This window comes from Spodoptera frugiperda, chromosome 8 (genome assembly GCF_023101765.2).
Source record: "Spodoptera frugiperda isolate SF20-4 chromosome 8, AGI-APGP_CSIRO_Sfru_2.0, whole genome shotgun sequence".
In the NCBI taxonomy this organism is placed as follows: Eukaryota; Metazoa; Arthropoda; class Insecta; order Lepidoptera; family Noctuidae; genus Spodoptera; species Spodoptera frugiperda.
Genome location: NC_064219.1, coordinates 5048706 through 5062949, shown reverse-complemented (window position 1 = coordinate 5062949; position 14244 = coordinate 5048706). Strand labels below are relative to the sequence as shown.

The following is a 14244-nucleotide window of genomic DNA, read 5'->3' as shown; positions in this document are numbered from 1 at the left end:
GAGGTTTATAAAGAAGCTTTACTTTCGTTTTTATTGTACCACCTAACATTTCCAAAACACTGAGAACGACAACAGCATCAAACAACGAAACGAACGAGAAACGCGAAATAACCAGTAACGGGGTGAATAAAATTCAAGTGGTGAATAGATACAGAAGAAGTGTAAATAGATTGGGAAAATTTAACTAGTATCTATTCACACCTCGAATTCAATCCAATCGTTTTTATGGGGGCAAATCGTCTAATGACTTCTCACGTATAAGGTGGGTGGGAGTGTCAGACTCTTACTAACTAAAAACAACCCCGTTGTTTCTCCCGGAGTACCCTTCGAATTCAATCCACCCTGTTTGACCATTACCTATGTTGATGTACAGCGCGGACCACGAGGACGGCGAGGTGGTGGCGTACAACCGCGCCATGTTGCCGCCGTACTACGCGCTGCTCCGCCTGTGCTGCCGCCGCTCCGGGGCCTTCGCGCGCGCGCTGGCGCAGCACCAGAACATACACTGGGCCTTCCGGAACATCGCGCCGCATGCCCATTTATATCCCGGTGCTGCGGATGAACTTCTAAGGTATTGTTTATTTGGAGCTTTAAGTATAGTGTTATAGTTACATGTACACCTCATTGATAATTGCAATGAACAATGATTCGCTCGTTCTTTCACTGCTAGCATTTTAGTAATATTTGACACATTTGCAATGACGTGGCTTCGGGAGCGTAATAAGGAGACGTGTTTATCTTAGGAATACCTTTAATTGACTCTCCTTATACGACTAACTTACTCATATGGGCAAGGTGTCACACACACTACACATTTTTTTCTTCTGTTATGGTCCAATGCTGATATCAATCACACACATGTTGGATGTTGTGTTACTTCAGTGTATTCTAGTTCAATAAATTCAAGATACAAATATTTAATATCTGTGTGTATACAGACTAGCGCGTGTCCTGGCGGCGCGCGGGGGCGCGGGCAGCAGCGGGGGCGCGGAGGGAGAGGGCAGGGAGGCCGCCGCCTTCCGACGGAGCACTCTCGCCGCGTACCTACAGGGTGAGCATACCTCGTACATTACCGTGTCTAATTAATTACGTGTGCGATGCAGATAGATATAACTTGTTAAAACATTTATGTGTTATAGATGGTGTGTATAGACAGTTGTGGGTTGCAGGGTTGAACGGCAGGACATGTTGGTCCACGCTGATATCTGCCTTCTGCACGCTCGTAGAGAACGAAGATGATAGGCTTTATGTTGTCTATAACGGAGGACTACAGATGACATTCGAAGTGAGTGTGTTTCTTTTGTAGATACGTTTTTGTTTATTATTAGGTACAAAGGATTAAAGTTACCAGAGAGCCAATTACAAGTTCCCTTTCAGTTGATATTGATTGACTTGTGTTGGTTGAAAAAGATGAACATTAAATGCGATTGACCGTCACCCGGAAGCTGTTTAGTGCTGAGTTAAAACGTGTTATAGGGCTTTTGTTTAGGAAGATTTAGCTGCCTGTCTTTCAGTGGTTGGTCATAATTTGAAGAATGTATTACGTACGATAGTAAAAGTGGTAAGTAGGACAGTATTGAGAACAGTAGATTGTACGGCAGGCGCTGCACAGCCTGCACGCGGTGTACGTGGAGGGTGCGGGCGGGGGCGGGGGCGCGGGCACGGGCGGGGGCGCGGGCTGCGTGCGCGCCGAGCTGACGGCGGCGCTGCGCTGGGCGCGCACGCTGTGCCGCACGCTGCGCACGCGCCGCGACCACAAGGAGGCGCGCGCGCTGCTGCTGGCCTGCAAGGACTGGCCCGAGTGCGCGCGCAGGTTGCTCACCATGCTCAACCTGCACCACAGGCACAACCATCTCCGGGACGCCGCGCTAGGTCAGACACGTTTTGTTTTGTCAGATGTAAAAAAGTTGAATAACAAAAGTGTGTAAGAACCGTGGCAATTGGCGTTCCATTGTCTCTGCCTACCCCCATGGGAGACAGGCGTGAGGTTATGTCTGTATGTATGAAAAACAAAAAATATAAAAAAAAATTAACATCATCATCAACGACCCTTTATAGTCCGTTGCTGGATTGTAAAACTTCTCTACATGGTACCTCTTCCTGTTTGTAAAGCATGTTATTATATTTTGTGCAGGTGTCCTACGTGAGATAGTAATGATAGGTGGAGGAGCAGCTCTAGGCGCCCTAGTACCCCTGGCGGCGGGCGCCGCGGGGGCGGCGTGTGGCTCCCGCAGCCGGCACGCGCACGTGTGTGGGCCGCGGTCCCAGCACGGCGCGCACGGAGCGCACAGCGCGCACGGTGCACACGGCGCGCACGCATCGCTCCCGCAACACGCAGCCATACCGCACGACAAACACAACGCGCACAGACTCGCCACGTCATACCGACCCTACCATAAGTTTATAGGTAACTTCAAAATTAGCGCAATTTGCGCAACCGTTGCGCAAATGATATTTGGTTTGCGCATCGTTTTTTTGACGTAATTTATCAGTTGCCTCTATTTAAAGGATTCTTTTTTCGATAAAAATATAAGTAGATTCTCCAAGACAGTTATTGTTCCCTATCAGTGTTACGGTGTTTTCATAATTGTAACTTGGATATCCTGACTTAGGACTTTCAGCAATAAAGCGAGCTTGCAGTTCTATTTCAGTAGAATGTGGAAATAAGACCCTTGTTGTTGCCGCGTGGCCCGCAGCCAGCGCTGCATGTCGGAGCAGTTGGTGCTGGTGTCGGCGCTGTGCGCGCTGGAGGCCGTGCCGCTCAACTACTTCGCCGCCTTCTGGACCGAGGTCGCCAACTCTCCGGTTCTTCTACATATTTACATTTATTTCCTCATAAATAATTCTTTTGGTAGGTAGAGTTTTTCAAAGTGTTTTCACTATTTAAGTAGATCCTGACAATTACAAACCACTTCGACAGCCAGATACTTGGGAACAGTTTCATAGCGAGCTTTCCTAAGTTGTTAAAAATACAACTAGACGGACTTTTTTGAATTTTCTTATCTGATTAATTGATGGTGCTGACGTGTTGCAGGCGGACTCGAAGCTGGAGGAGATGTTGGTGGAGTGCAGCGTGGCGGCGGAGTACGTGGACGCCGTGGTATTCAGCTTCTCAGTAGAATGTGGAAATAAACAATCTTGTTTTCCCCCCAGACACGTGTTGCCGCGTGGCCCGCAGCCAGCGCTGCATGTCGGAGCAGTTGGTGCTGGTGTCGGCGCTGTGCGCGCTGGAGGCCGTGCCGCTGCGGTTCAACTACTTCGCCGCCTTCTGGACCGAGGTCGCCAACTCTCCGGTACGTCTTCTATTTACATTTATTTCTTCATAAGTAAACTGTGTTTAAATAAAGTAGCTTTGTTTAATTGTCACGAGCGGGACTCGCTCGAGGACCCCGTCATCTACCAGTTCATGCAGCACTACTACCCCAAGGTATTACGCCACTACGTATTATTTATTAACTACGCGGAGTACGTGGACGCCGTGCTGCTGGACGAGCGGGACTCGCTCGAGGACCCCGTCATCTACCAGTTCATGCAGCACTACTACCCCAAGGTATTACGCCACTACGTATTATTTATTAACTACGCGGAGTACGTGGACGCCGTGCTGCTGGACGAGCGGGAGCTCGAGGACCCCGTCATCTACCAGTTCATGCAGCACTACTACCCCAAGGTATTACGGCACTAAGTATTATTTATTAACTACGCGGAGTAGGCGCCGTGCTGCTGGACGAGCGGGAGCTCGAGGACCCCGTCATCTACCAGTTCATGCAGCACTACTACCCCAAGGTATTACGGCACTAAGTATTATTTATTAACTACGCGGAGTACGTGGACGCCGTGCTGCTGGACGAGCGGGACTTGTTGTTCGGAAATACGGGAATTGGGAAGGGGGAATTGCTGGACCTCCGGCCGGTAACCTTACTCACACAACTTCACAACAAGAAATTCTACTTTATAGGATCTTAAGTTCTTGGTATCTGATTAATTGAGTGGTGTATGTGTTGCAGGCGGACTCGAAGCTGGAGGAGATGTTGGTGGAGTGCAGCGTGGCGGCGGAGTACGTGGACGCCGTGCTGCTGGACGAGCGGGACTCGCTCGAGGACCCCGTCATCTACCAGTTCATGCAGCACTACTACCCCAAGGTATTACGGCACTAAGTATTATTTACTAAGTATAGTCGTCTCTCGTTCATTCAAACTTTGTATTATTCGAACCTCTCTGTTGTTTGAAGTTATCACGATGTGCCTAGAAATCTTTGATATGTTGACCTACAATTTAGAACTTTTAGAATAAATAATTTTTAAGCAGTCAGATAAAACATCTGTAATTTTTTTTAGGCGTCTTTCTACTACAATCTGTCGCCTTCTTTGGGACATTCAGCAGTATCTTGGGTGTTTATATATTTGGCGTTCTCGGTGTGTGACCTTTGTCACACCCTCCTTATAAAAAACAGCTTACAAACATCTGTAATATTAGAGTAGTAGAATTTATTCCAATGTTTTTGTCACTAGCTGGGCGGCGGCGCGTCGAGTAGTTCCAGCAGTAGTAGTGTGGGCGGCGGCGCGGCCGAGGCGCTGCTGGAGCAGCTGGTGTCGGGCGGCGCGCGGGGCCCGCTGCGCGCGCTGCTGGCCGCCGTGCGCGCGCTCACGCTGCTGCACGCGCGCGCGCCGCCAGACCCCGCGCGCGCACGGGACCTGCTGCGGGCCACGCGCGCCATACGGACCCGCCTGCAGCAAGCTACTGGTCACTACTTTTTATATTTATATCGATCTATCTTCTTCCAATTTCTGTGTTATTAGGAATCAATACAATGTGTTTCTATTCTATTCTGCTCTTTTATCAGAAGTTCTGAGTATTTAACTAGACTTTGACTTTCCGTAATAAATTCCTACTGGGAAATTCAAGAATTAAACTTGAAATCTAATCTCATCTAATCTCGTAATACATTACCACAAGTCACTGTAAATGCCTTTTAAAAGTATTTCGTTACCCATACTAATTATATAATTTATTCTCAACAAACAGAAGACGAAAGCTCAGAGCCAGAGAACGGGTGTACGGGAGGACCAAGCAACACAACGACTCGGGCGGGATCCGGGTCCGGCAGTTCTGGTGATGACGCAGCGTCGGAACCGGCCGAGCCTGACTCGGAGCCCGACGAGGCCACGCCGCGGGGGGCTGGCGGACTGGCGCACCTCGCACTAGCGCTCGATGCTTTAGACGCACTGGCCAACGCAGCCACGGCCCCACCAGTCCCGCCACACCCGCCACCGGAGCCCTAGCCCTCCGCCTCCGCCCTCGACGGCGGCGACAACGTGCTCAACCTGAGTTCGCGTCCAACATAATTGAACATGAACGACGGTATTTGAATTTATTTTCTACGAAGACCTGCCAAACGTGTTACAAAGTATCCGGTACATTCACTCGGACGTTGGCAACGTGACAATGCATTATTATTAATTGGCGTTTCATAATAGAAATGTTGTCAAAATTATTGCGGACGCGGAGTCGTGAAAAAATGGAGGCCTAGCAACGCCTCTGTAAAACCACTACGTTTAACGTAAACTGTTGTGAAAAATATATCGACGCTTATCACAAGTCGTATATTTTTCACTAGCTTGATGTAAACGGTTTTATAGTCCTCCATTTGCTTACGTCTCTGTGTCCGCCAACTCAAGATCTCGGCACAGTTTTAATAAAAATTTGCCCTTTATAATTGTTGTAAAATTGAATTAAAAGATCTGTATATCCCACAGACAATTATTATAAAGTTGATATACACTATAGTAGCATGTAAACAGTGTGTATTTCTTGAATACGTTGCATAGACTGTCCTATAAATATAATATTATATATTGTTTTAAAAAAAATTGACATCTCATGAAAGTGCAAATGTTGTGAGAAAATTTTAATGTTTCGGTTGTTTCTAATATTATGTGTAAGTTTAATGTATATAAATAGATTTGTGATCGTTGCGTTTCAATAAGTATATGATATAATTATTATTTAGTTAGGAATTGAAAATGATACACTGACATTTTTATGATAATGTTCATTTTATTTCGTGTAGGGACGTTTGTATAAACATCGATGTTTAGAATACATTCCAACGGTATCATCACAACATTACTTGTAGGCTATGGTAACACATGACGTCTACTCTATGACAGTCTCTATTCTCATACATAACACATACAGCCTGTCATAGATTAGACTAAGACTTCCTGCACTCGCTAAAAGACAACTTTGTTTCAATCGAGTGCATACAACATTGCTAGTATTAACACGACTACTTTCGAGCTCGAAAATGTTAAATTCGAGCTCGAAATTAGTCGAGCATGAAAGGAAGCGACAAATTGATAGACGTGCACAAACCATATTCGACTTTGAGATTAAGTGTTTTAATAAATTTTGTGTGAAAGAAAATTGTAAGACTAAGCGGTCATATCATAGCTCTTGTCTGCCAATTTTTATATCTATGATGTAGTCGCTTAAAATATGTGAAGACTAATTATTTCGGAACTTAGAAATAATTTGGAAATCGCACTCGCTCATCATTGTCAGTTACCTCTCTTTTAGCGAGTGCAGCTCTTTTCATAATGCAGTCACAAATCGATTAATGTGCTTAAGAATTTTCTCGATTAATAATAATGTCAAAATCGGAATGTTCTTGAAGCCTCTATATTGATACAAGTGTTATTGACGAAGTATTTACAATGTTAATCTGAAGGATGTGTACAAACTGAAACTAAACATGACTGCATCATCTCTTTAGATTAATACATTAGTGCTTCTCTAGAACATTGTGTTCTACAGAACTACTAACGCGATGTGCTTTTATTTATTTAATTTGTAAGCTTACTAGCTAGACTCGGCGGCTAATAGGGAAAGGACTGTAGCGTTCCTAGTTTAAACCTTTCTAAATTAGATGATGTTTATTAAATTAGGAATCTTACGGCCAACGTTTTTTATCAATTTTGTATTGTGGTTATTCGACTTCTGTTGAAATGATAGTCGATAAATCTCTAGTAGGTATTTCTAAAATTGCTGCTTATTTCATTTCATAGGGTTAGGTACATCGTAACGTCATATTCAGTTTCCATAATATTTCATAACAATTAATATGCTCATGTAGTGTGAAGTAAGTGTAATTCATGATCGTATGTTATATGTGTCGTCTTTTGTTAGTACTCGGTATATAGCGGAGCTGTAGCTTTCAACTGATGTGCATTTCTAACTTAGTGTTTGTAACTATTGGTATCTGTGTGCATGACTGTCGCAAAATTGATATTGTATGTCAAAATTATTATTATGTACATTTAGGCTGTGAGCATTTTGTTAATTTATCTTAAATATCGTAATCTAATTAGTCAAAAGGAAATACCCCACCCTGCTTATAGTGTCTATGTGTGGAATGCTAAATGACATAGAACAAAAGGAATCACCCGTCCAGGCGCGTACTTTTATTTGATTGGCAAGTATTGGCGTTAGGCAAGTCTATTGTGATAGCTTCACTTACTTACTGTAAAAGTTTTATCCAAATCCTATATTTATGGAAAATCTTTTTAGAATTCTTGTCTACATACTCAATATTTTAACGGCTCTTGGTGTTTTCTTTCTAATTCTACTATAACTTACTTATTTGTACTCGCATAGGTGGCAACACAGGATCACGTACACTGCCCGATTCAATAAGATATACATATTTAGTAATAACTGATATTATCTCACGTAGGAAGTATGGTTCATATGATTGTATATAACGGCAATTTACCTGAGAATGTTTAGGAAGGAACCTGTCCATTTTTTATCTTTATAGTGAACACTAGCTGATCTATTTACGCTATAGTCCATCACAAATCTACTTGTCGTTTTAGAATGTGGAAAATAAATGTTGTACGTAACTCACAATGTATCGTAACGTATATTTAATGGTAATCTCTCGAATTTCAATATTTCTACACGCGTACCACCGTCGTCGTAGCTACATGTGGATGTCGCTATCGAAGGAAAGCAATAAATTCGAATTAATACTGTACTGTGTCATTTGAAACAATATTATGTCATTTGATTCATAATTTTAGTTCGATTCGTGTACCTAATTGTTGTAGATTTTCATATCGTATTGTGTCACGAGTAGACATGAACACTGAGCAGTGCGAGCGCTGCCGGCGGCAGTGTCGGCTGTGTCGGTGTCGCGGTGACAGTCACTGGACAGTTGGAGGGGGTGTGAAAGTATTGTGGTGCTATCTTTGGATGATTGGAGTGACTGGAACATAAGACAAAACGTGTATTTAAGTTTGTCCTGTTTTTAGAGCTTATTAATATATACAACCTAATATAACTATGCTGTAATTATCTTTATTAATTTTAAGATTATAATTTGTTTGTAATAAATGTGGCATAAGATGATCGCAAGCGTTTTGTGGTCACATTGTACCCCATTTCGTTTCATGGCTTTGAATTTGTGTATTATATTAAAATGTGTTACTGGAACTAGAGTTTCGGTCGAATATAACTGTGTTACTGAATACAATTTGTGAAAATTAATAAAAAATACTGTAAATCGGACTGGAAAGCCAAAGTAAACAGTATTTTATATATCGGTTTTTTATTTCGTGATATAATTACCCTTTCCTATATAGATAGATTTAAGAAATACTTGTCTATAATACCCACAAATACCAGACCAAGATTCTCATTATTTTATGGCTATTTCTATAGTTTGCGAAATAACCATCTACTGTTGATGCTCCATGGTGGAGCTAAACTACTGTCTCTTTATAGATAATGAAAAAGGTTAAAGAAAAACATATTTATATTTTACTTTTTTTTTATTTGTACTAATTTATTTTTTACTTCGATAGGAAAACTATCTATGGATTCATTAGCACAACTTAGACAATATACTTTTTTATAAAATAAACTACATTCTTTATTGACACAAACAGGTTTATCACAAATAGAACAGTCAGATCCAAGAACCAGTATTTCCCCCTTTCCTGGTGGACTGAAGGGATCCTTCATTACATAACTTGGGTATTTGAGTACTATATTGCGAGAAAAAGGGGGATTTGTTCCTTTGTAGTGAGTTTTTTCATCAATTCCACAAGATACACACTTGAAATCATAGACTGTTTGCTCTTCCTTTGGTGCAGAGACTTCCATAGTGGAAACTGAAAACAAAAATACATTTCATAATATAACATTTCAGGTAATAACAGTATTTGTGTAGGATGTTTCAGTTAATTTCCTAATGAATGAATATTTACATTAATTGTAATTGTGATGAATGAACTACCTAATGATGCTTAAAAGTTATGAACTTCAAAATATACCTACATTTATGAAAGCATACAAGATATTGCTAATTTTGTTACATTTTAATTTGAATCTGATTCATATTCCGATTTTAACAAGGTATGTTTTTCTTTGGGAGCCTCTCTTGGCCACCAATGTGGCCGCACAACGTCAATAGGTGACATTCCAACATACAAGTCCTTAGATTCAAGTGCTTCCTTTATTTTTATTAATGCTATTCCATAATCAAATGATTTATTTTTTAACCTTCCTATTTGAATTTTGCCAGGTTCAACACTAGCATAGATTGGAGCATCTTTTTCAATTGATTCACAATCTGTGCGGTCCAAAAATTGTACAGGCATTAGTCTTTTCCTAACAACACCTGTGTGGTGAATGCGAGCTGTTAATTCTTGGCCAATGTAACAGCCTTTATGGAAACTTATTCCATGGAGGTAGTCACAGTTAGATTCTAGAGGAAAAGCAGTGCCAGGAAATAAATCATCGGCTCCCTCGCTTACACCAAGTTTATATCTCAAATTATGATAGTCTTCATCGGTGTGTTTAATTACAGTGTCTCTTCCCATAGCATAGTGCAAATCAAAATTGTCAATATCGGAAGTAGTGATCACTCTAAATCCAAGGTCAGCAAGACGTGGGTCTTTGTACATTTTAACATTTTCTGCAACATCTTCGGTTTTACATATTTCTTCAATACTTAATGGTGTAATCAATGCCCATAAGTTTAATAGTTGACTTGCATCAGATATTTTGATATCTTTTTTTAGTTTGTAAATATTTAGATGTCTTTGTAACAATCGATTTACATTTTTGTCACATTCTATCAAGAATGTGTTGTCGCTTCCCCATTTATGTAATAAAGTATCGTATAAAATCCGGCCCTTGTTGTTTAAAAACATAGCATACATTGACTGGGCGCCCTCTTCAAAATGTTTCATGTCATTCGTGATGAGACCTTGAAGGAATTGAGATGCTTGTGCTCCGCTTACTTTTATTAAGCTCCGATTTTTTAATGGATATAGCACTTTTGATGAATTCTCAGACGTCGACGAAGACCTAAAGAAATTTCTAGACCATTTGTTCCGGAACGTAAATCTATTTAACTGGCTCGTAATCATGATGAAATTATTTAAATAACCTCTATAAATTTAAAATGTTCTAAAGTTACACTGATATCAGATATTCAGAGGAAATTTTCACATACTTTTGAGTATTTTTTTGTCCAGAGATGACAATGACAACTGACGTTTGAGTATGTTTTTCAGACTTCTAATGTGACGTTTCTTTATTTTTACTTTTCTTCAGTTTTTCTAGCAGAACGTCGCCTGCGCCAGGTGTCTGTTATCAAAAACAATAACAAATATGAATCAATACTCGAACTCTTGGAGCCCGGATGACAGAAATGCCAAATTGACAGGCATTCAGTCATTGTCATTGTCAAGTTTTGTTATCAGGAACTTAAAATTGTGATTTCTGATTGGGTGAAGTCGATACTTTTCGTTCGATTCGATATAGATCGATCTATAGATGGGTTCGTATATTTTGCATTATTAACCCTTTATTCAGAAGGATAGGAATTAAGGAATATACAACAAATAAAATTGATAATTAATGTGGTGTTGTCTATTCTGCAATCATCATTTCGAATTTGCGAGGTGAGTTTCGAGATGATTTCATCTCGAAAGTCGTGAGTCGTCTCATCTCGTCTGTAGGTACAAGTTTCGGTATTCACATTTCTCCATAAACTTATTATAATTAATTATACTCTTTATTCACATTTCTTAATACTTGATATTAAAAAAATATGAATGTGCCAAGCAATGTGAAGTGAGTTTAAAAAAATCCGAGTCCATGAATTACATCGATGCTCAATATGTAGTGTTAATAAACAATCGATTTAATTACAATTAATAATTTCACCGTTAATTCATTGTAAATGCTTAATTTTGGGCAGTTTAATATTCACACATTTTATATGAGATGAGAATGAAAAAGCTATTTGTTCAATCAGAGTCGCCGGTCGCCTTGCTTTTTCACTTTCACTTATGTCTTATTCACTCGCTTCATAATGTCAAATGAATTCACATTCGTGAATCTGTCAAAATAAGAAAGATTATGCTCGTAGTACATATTGGTACATATTTTTTTGTTTACAAACAAGCCGTACATAAATTATTTCCCGCGATTTTTCAGTTCCTAAAAGAAGTAGTTAATAAAATGAAGTAAGTACAATTTAAGTAATAATTATTTATTGCTGGCATCAATATATTTATATTGTTAATCCTCTATTTCAGTTCCGAGCGTGCTTCTCATCCATCTGGGGCCCAAGTGGATGCGCTAATAAATTGGTTAGAAAGAAAGCCCAGCTTGGCTAAAGGATTTGCCAAAACTCCAAGCGGTAGACTGGCAGCTAGTAGGGAGTGGGATCGTATCACATTAAGACTTAATAGTATGGGAAAAACGCAGAAAACGAAAAAACAGTGGATTAAGGTAAGTGGTTACTGGTTCGTATCAGTTAACACGTGTCATATACAAGGTATATTTAGTTTATATTATTGTAAGTGTATTATTTGGCTCTCTGCCTTCTATACATTATGAATTAAGTAGCTTCTGCCCGCAGCTTCGCCCGCTTTTCCATGGGATAAAAATTCCAAACCATTATCTACCCCTGTTAAAAATTGCACCATGATCTCTTCAGCCGATTTGACGTGATTGATTAACAAACATACGCACAAACTCACAAACTTTCGCCTGTAAAATGATTGGGTATAGGTAAAAATATAGCAAGATAATTATTATTTCTGCGTTTCCCATTACAGTATTGGGCTGACAAAAAAAGTGGGGTGAAGAAGAAAGCCACTGCTCTTGCTGCTTTTGCAAGTAACACAGGCTCGGTGAAGCATGAAAGTGACATGCCATCGCAGCTCACTAATATAGAAGAACGAATACTGGTGCTGATGGGAGGGGAAGGGTTTGTTTCAGGCAACCCGTTTCAATACATACAGGTTGTATTTCGTATGTATTACAAGTTCATGGAAAGAAATATTCTTAATTTTTTTTTTTTACTGGAAATTATTTATGAAATAATTTGATATAAAAACTGAATTAAATAAGTAATAAATAAATATGTACAACTGACTATAACTTAAAATTAAAATAGAGAAAAGTAAATTAAATTAAATTAAATAATAAAATAAAAATTCTCACCTTTAGGTTTCAAAGTCTTTTGGAAAGATATGATTTATAAAATAGATGTTAGAGGAACTTTTTGAAATTCTTATTTTGTACATGAAAATTTAATAAGACAAAAAATCTTTTCTAGAACGATTATTCTGGAGATTGTCTGAGCCCAGCAGCCACAGAAGCAGAAGTAACCACCACCGCTGATCCCATCAGGCCTAATAATGATAGTTTTACAATTGTAAGAAATATTTTAATGTTTTATCTTTCGCTTTTCTTTTGTACTGTCATATGGATAATGTTGTTGTTTTTGTCCAGAACATCAGAATCCCTCAACAAACCGCTGCTGTTAAGAAAGAGCAAGAGTCTGAGGGTTCCAGTAGTCCCACTGAGCAGCCCTTGTCTCCTAGTCCTCAAACTACAAGACCTTCATTATCTAGACTTACAAGTAAATTACTATGCTACTTTTTCCACTAAGATCTGCGTACCCTACTCATGTTGAAGAGTCCCTCTGTGACTAGAAACTAGTACAGCTTTTCTCCATTAAAAATAAGTGTGTAAACCGCGATTTTTAGTTATAAAGTAAAATTGGCTTTGCCATCCTAATTTATTTGGTGATAGGGTGCATTACATGGTTTGGTGACGTCTTAGATACCTATAATGGTAAACCATTTTACATGCCGAAACTTACTTTGTTTTAGGTCCAACACTATCGCGCCGCAGAATTTTGCAGGGCATTAGAAGAAGAACCCAGGTGTCACCATCATCGCAGCGACGTAACAGCTTATTAGACATGACAGATAAGTTCCTGCAGATAGAACACCGACGTTTGGAAATAGATAACCGAATAGTTACCGTCATGGAACGTAATAGCGAGCGAGACCATTTGCTTGTGGAAGCAACTAAAAGTATGGGAGAAGGCTTGAAAGCTATGGCAGAAGGCTTAAAAGCTTTAGCCGAAGCAATTAAGCGATAGTATAGCGTTATTTAGTAGACAATTATTTAATAATTTGTTGTTGTTATTGTAAAATAAGAATATATAAATCCTCTTTATTGTTTATCTACTTGTTTTTATTATTTTATTAATTTAAGACATAATTATCAATAATTATACGTATGTAACGAAATAATGAAATTATTTCGGTAATTAGACCAGTAAACACCACTTTTACACGTCTACAATATAAGTGATATTTTTTAACTTATCACTCAAGAAATAGTTATTCTACATTTGACAGATGATTTCGTGTGTGAGATGACTTTCGATATGAATACAAAATCCACCCGATTTAGTTCCTTTCACTTCAAACCGTGACACGGTGGCGCCAGTGTCGAATTTACATCAAGAACATAAAATTAATTTCACTATGATTTTACTGCGAATTTAAAAATGACTGCAAAATGAATTTTAAAAACGATCGAATTTTCGAGATTGACCAGGAGAATCCTATCTCTCTCCGGCAAATATACTGTACGGTCCCCAGTTCCCGTGGGATATCCTTATAAGATCACTCGCTAATTTCAGTTGTCCTGGTGTATTAAATAAGAAACGCTTAGGAAATTAGAATTTATGATGGGTGTTTTTGACCCTCAAATCACATCAACAGCCTTAGGGTATTCTGTGCTTTAGTTGTCAGCAATAAGAGCAATGGGCTCTTTTCACACGGAGAAAGAAGGTTTGAGCATGAATCACCACGCTTACTCAAGGTGTATTGGCGATTTCAAACTTTATTTATAGAAATT

At 39.7% G+C, this 14244-nt stretch overlaps 3 protein-coding genes across 7 annotated transcripts in view; 2 read left to right on the top strand and 1 right to left on the bottom strand.

The window, feature by feature from the left end:
• The window catches only part of LOC118275880 (ubiquitin carboxyl-terminal hydrolase puf), a 38481-nt gene extending 29880 nt beyond the window's left edge, over positions 1–8601 (top strand). For 2 of the 3 annotated variants that reach the window (XM_050695631.1, XM_050695630.1), the window contains exons 49-57: positions 374–571; positions 939–1051; positions 1140–1285; positions 1602–1872; positions 2135–2407; positions 3154–3293; positions 4008–4142; positions 4512–4743; positions 5026–8601. In XM_050695631.1, the coding sequence (XP_050551588.1) occupies positions 374–571; positions 939–1051; positions 1140–1285; positions 1602–1872; positions 2135–2407; positions 3154–3293; positions 4008–4142; positions 4512–4743; positions 5026–5282 (1765 nt within the window). In that variant the 3' untranslated portion in view covers positions 5283–8601. The remainder of the gene's footprint in view (positions 1–373; positions 572–938; positions 1052–1139; positions 1286–1601; positions 1873–2134; positions 2408–3153; positions 3294–4007; positions 4143–4511; positions 4744–5025) is intronic. The other variant, XM_050695632.1, reaches the window with a different exon arrangement.
• Positions 8602–9026: 425 nt separating this feature from the next.
• LOC118275881 (putative transferase CAF17 homolog, mitochondrial) lies at positions 9027–10640 on the bottom strand. Its single transcript, XM_035594002.2, has 2 exons — positions 9343–10640; positions 9027–9176 (listed from the first exon to the last, which is right to left on the bottom strand). Exon 1 carries the CDS (start codon positions 10437–10439, stop codon positions 9384–9386), a length of 1056 nt encoding a protein of 351 aa, XP_035449895.2. The 5' UTR covers positions 10440–10640; the 3' UTR covers positions 9027–9176; positions 9343–9383.
• Positions 10641–10709: 69 nt separating this feature from the next.
• On the top strand, positions 10710–13561 carry LOC118275882 (uncharacterized). 3 transcript variants are annotated; one of them, XM_050695633.1, is made up of 6 exons: positions 10710–10852; positions 11616–11811; positions 12141–12326; positions 12644–12742; positions 12820–12949; positions 13203–13561. In XM_050695633.1, exons 2-6 carry the CDS (start codon positions 11773–11775, stop codon positions 13475–13477), a joined length of 729 nt encoding a protein of 242 aa, XP_050551590.1. In that variant the 5' UTR covers positions 10710–10852; positions 11616–11772; the 3' UTR covers positions 13478–13561. The 3 variants fall into 3 exon arrangements, with proteins under 3 accessions (XP_050551590.1, XP_035449897.2, XP_035449896.2); XM_035594004.2 differs by having other exon boundaries at positions 10837–10976; XM_035594003.2 differs by lacking the exon at positions 10710–10852 and adding an exon at positions 11307–11543.
• The last annotated feature ends 683 nt before the right edge of the window (positions 13562–14244 follow it).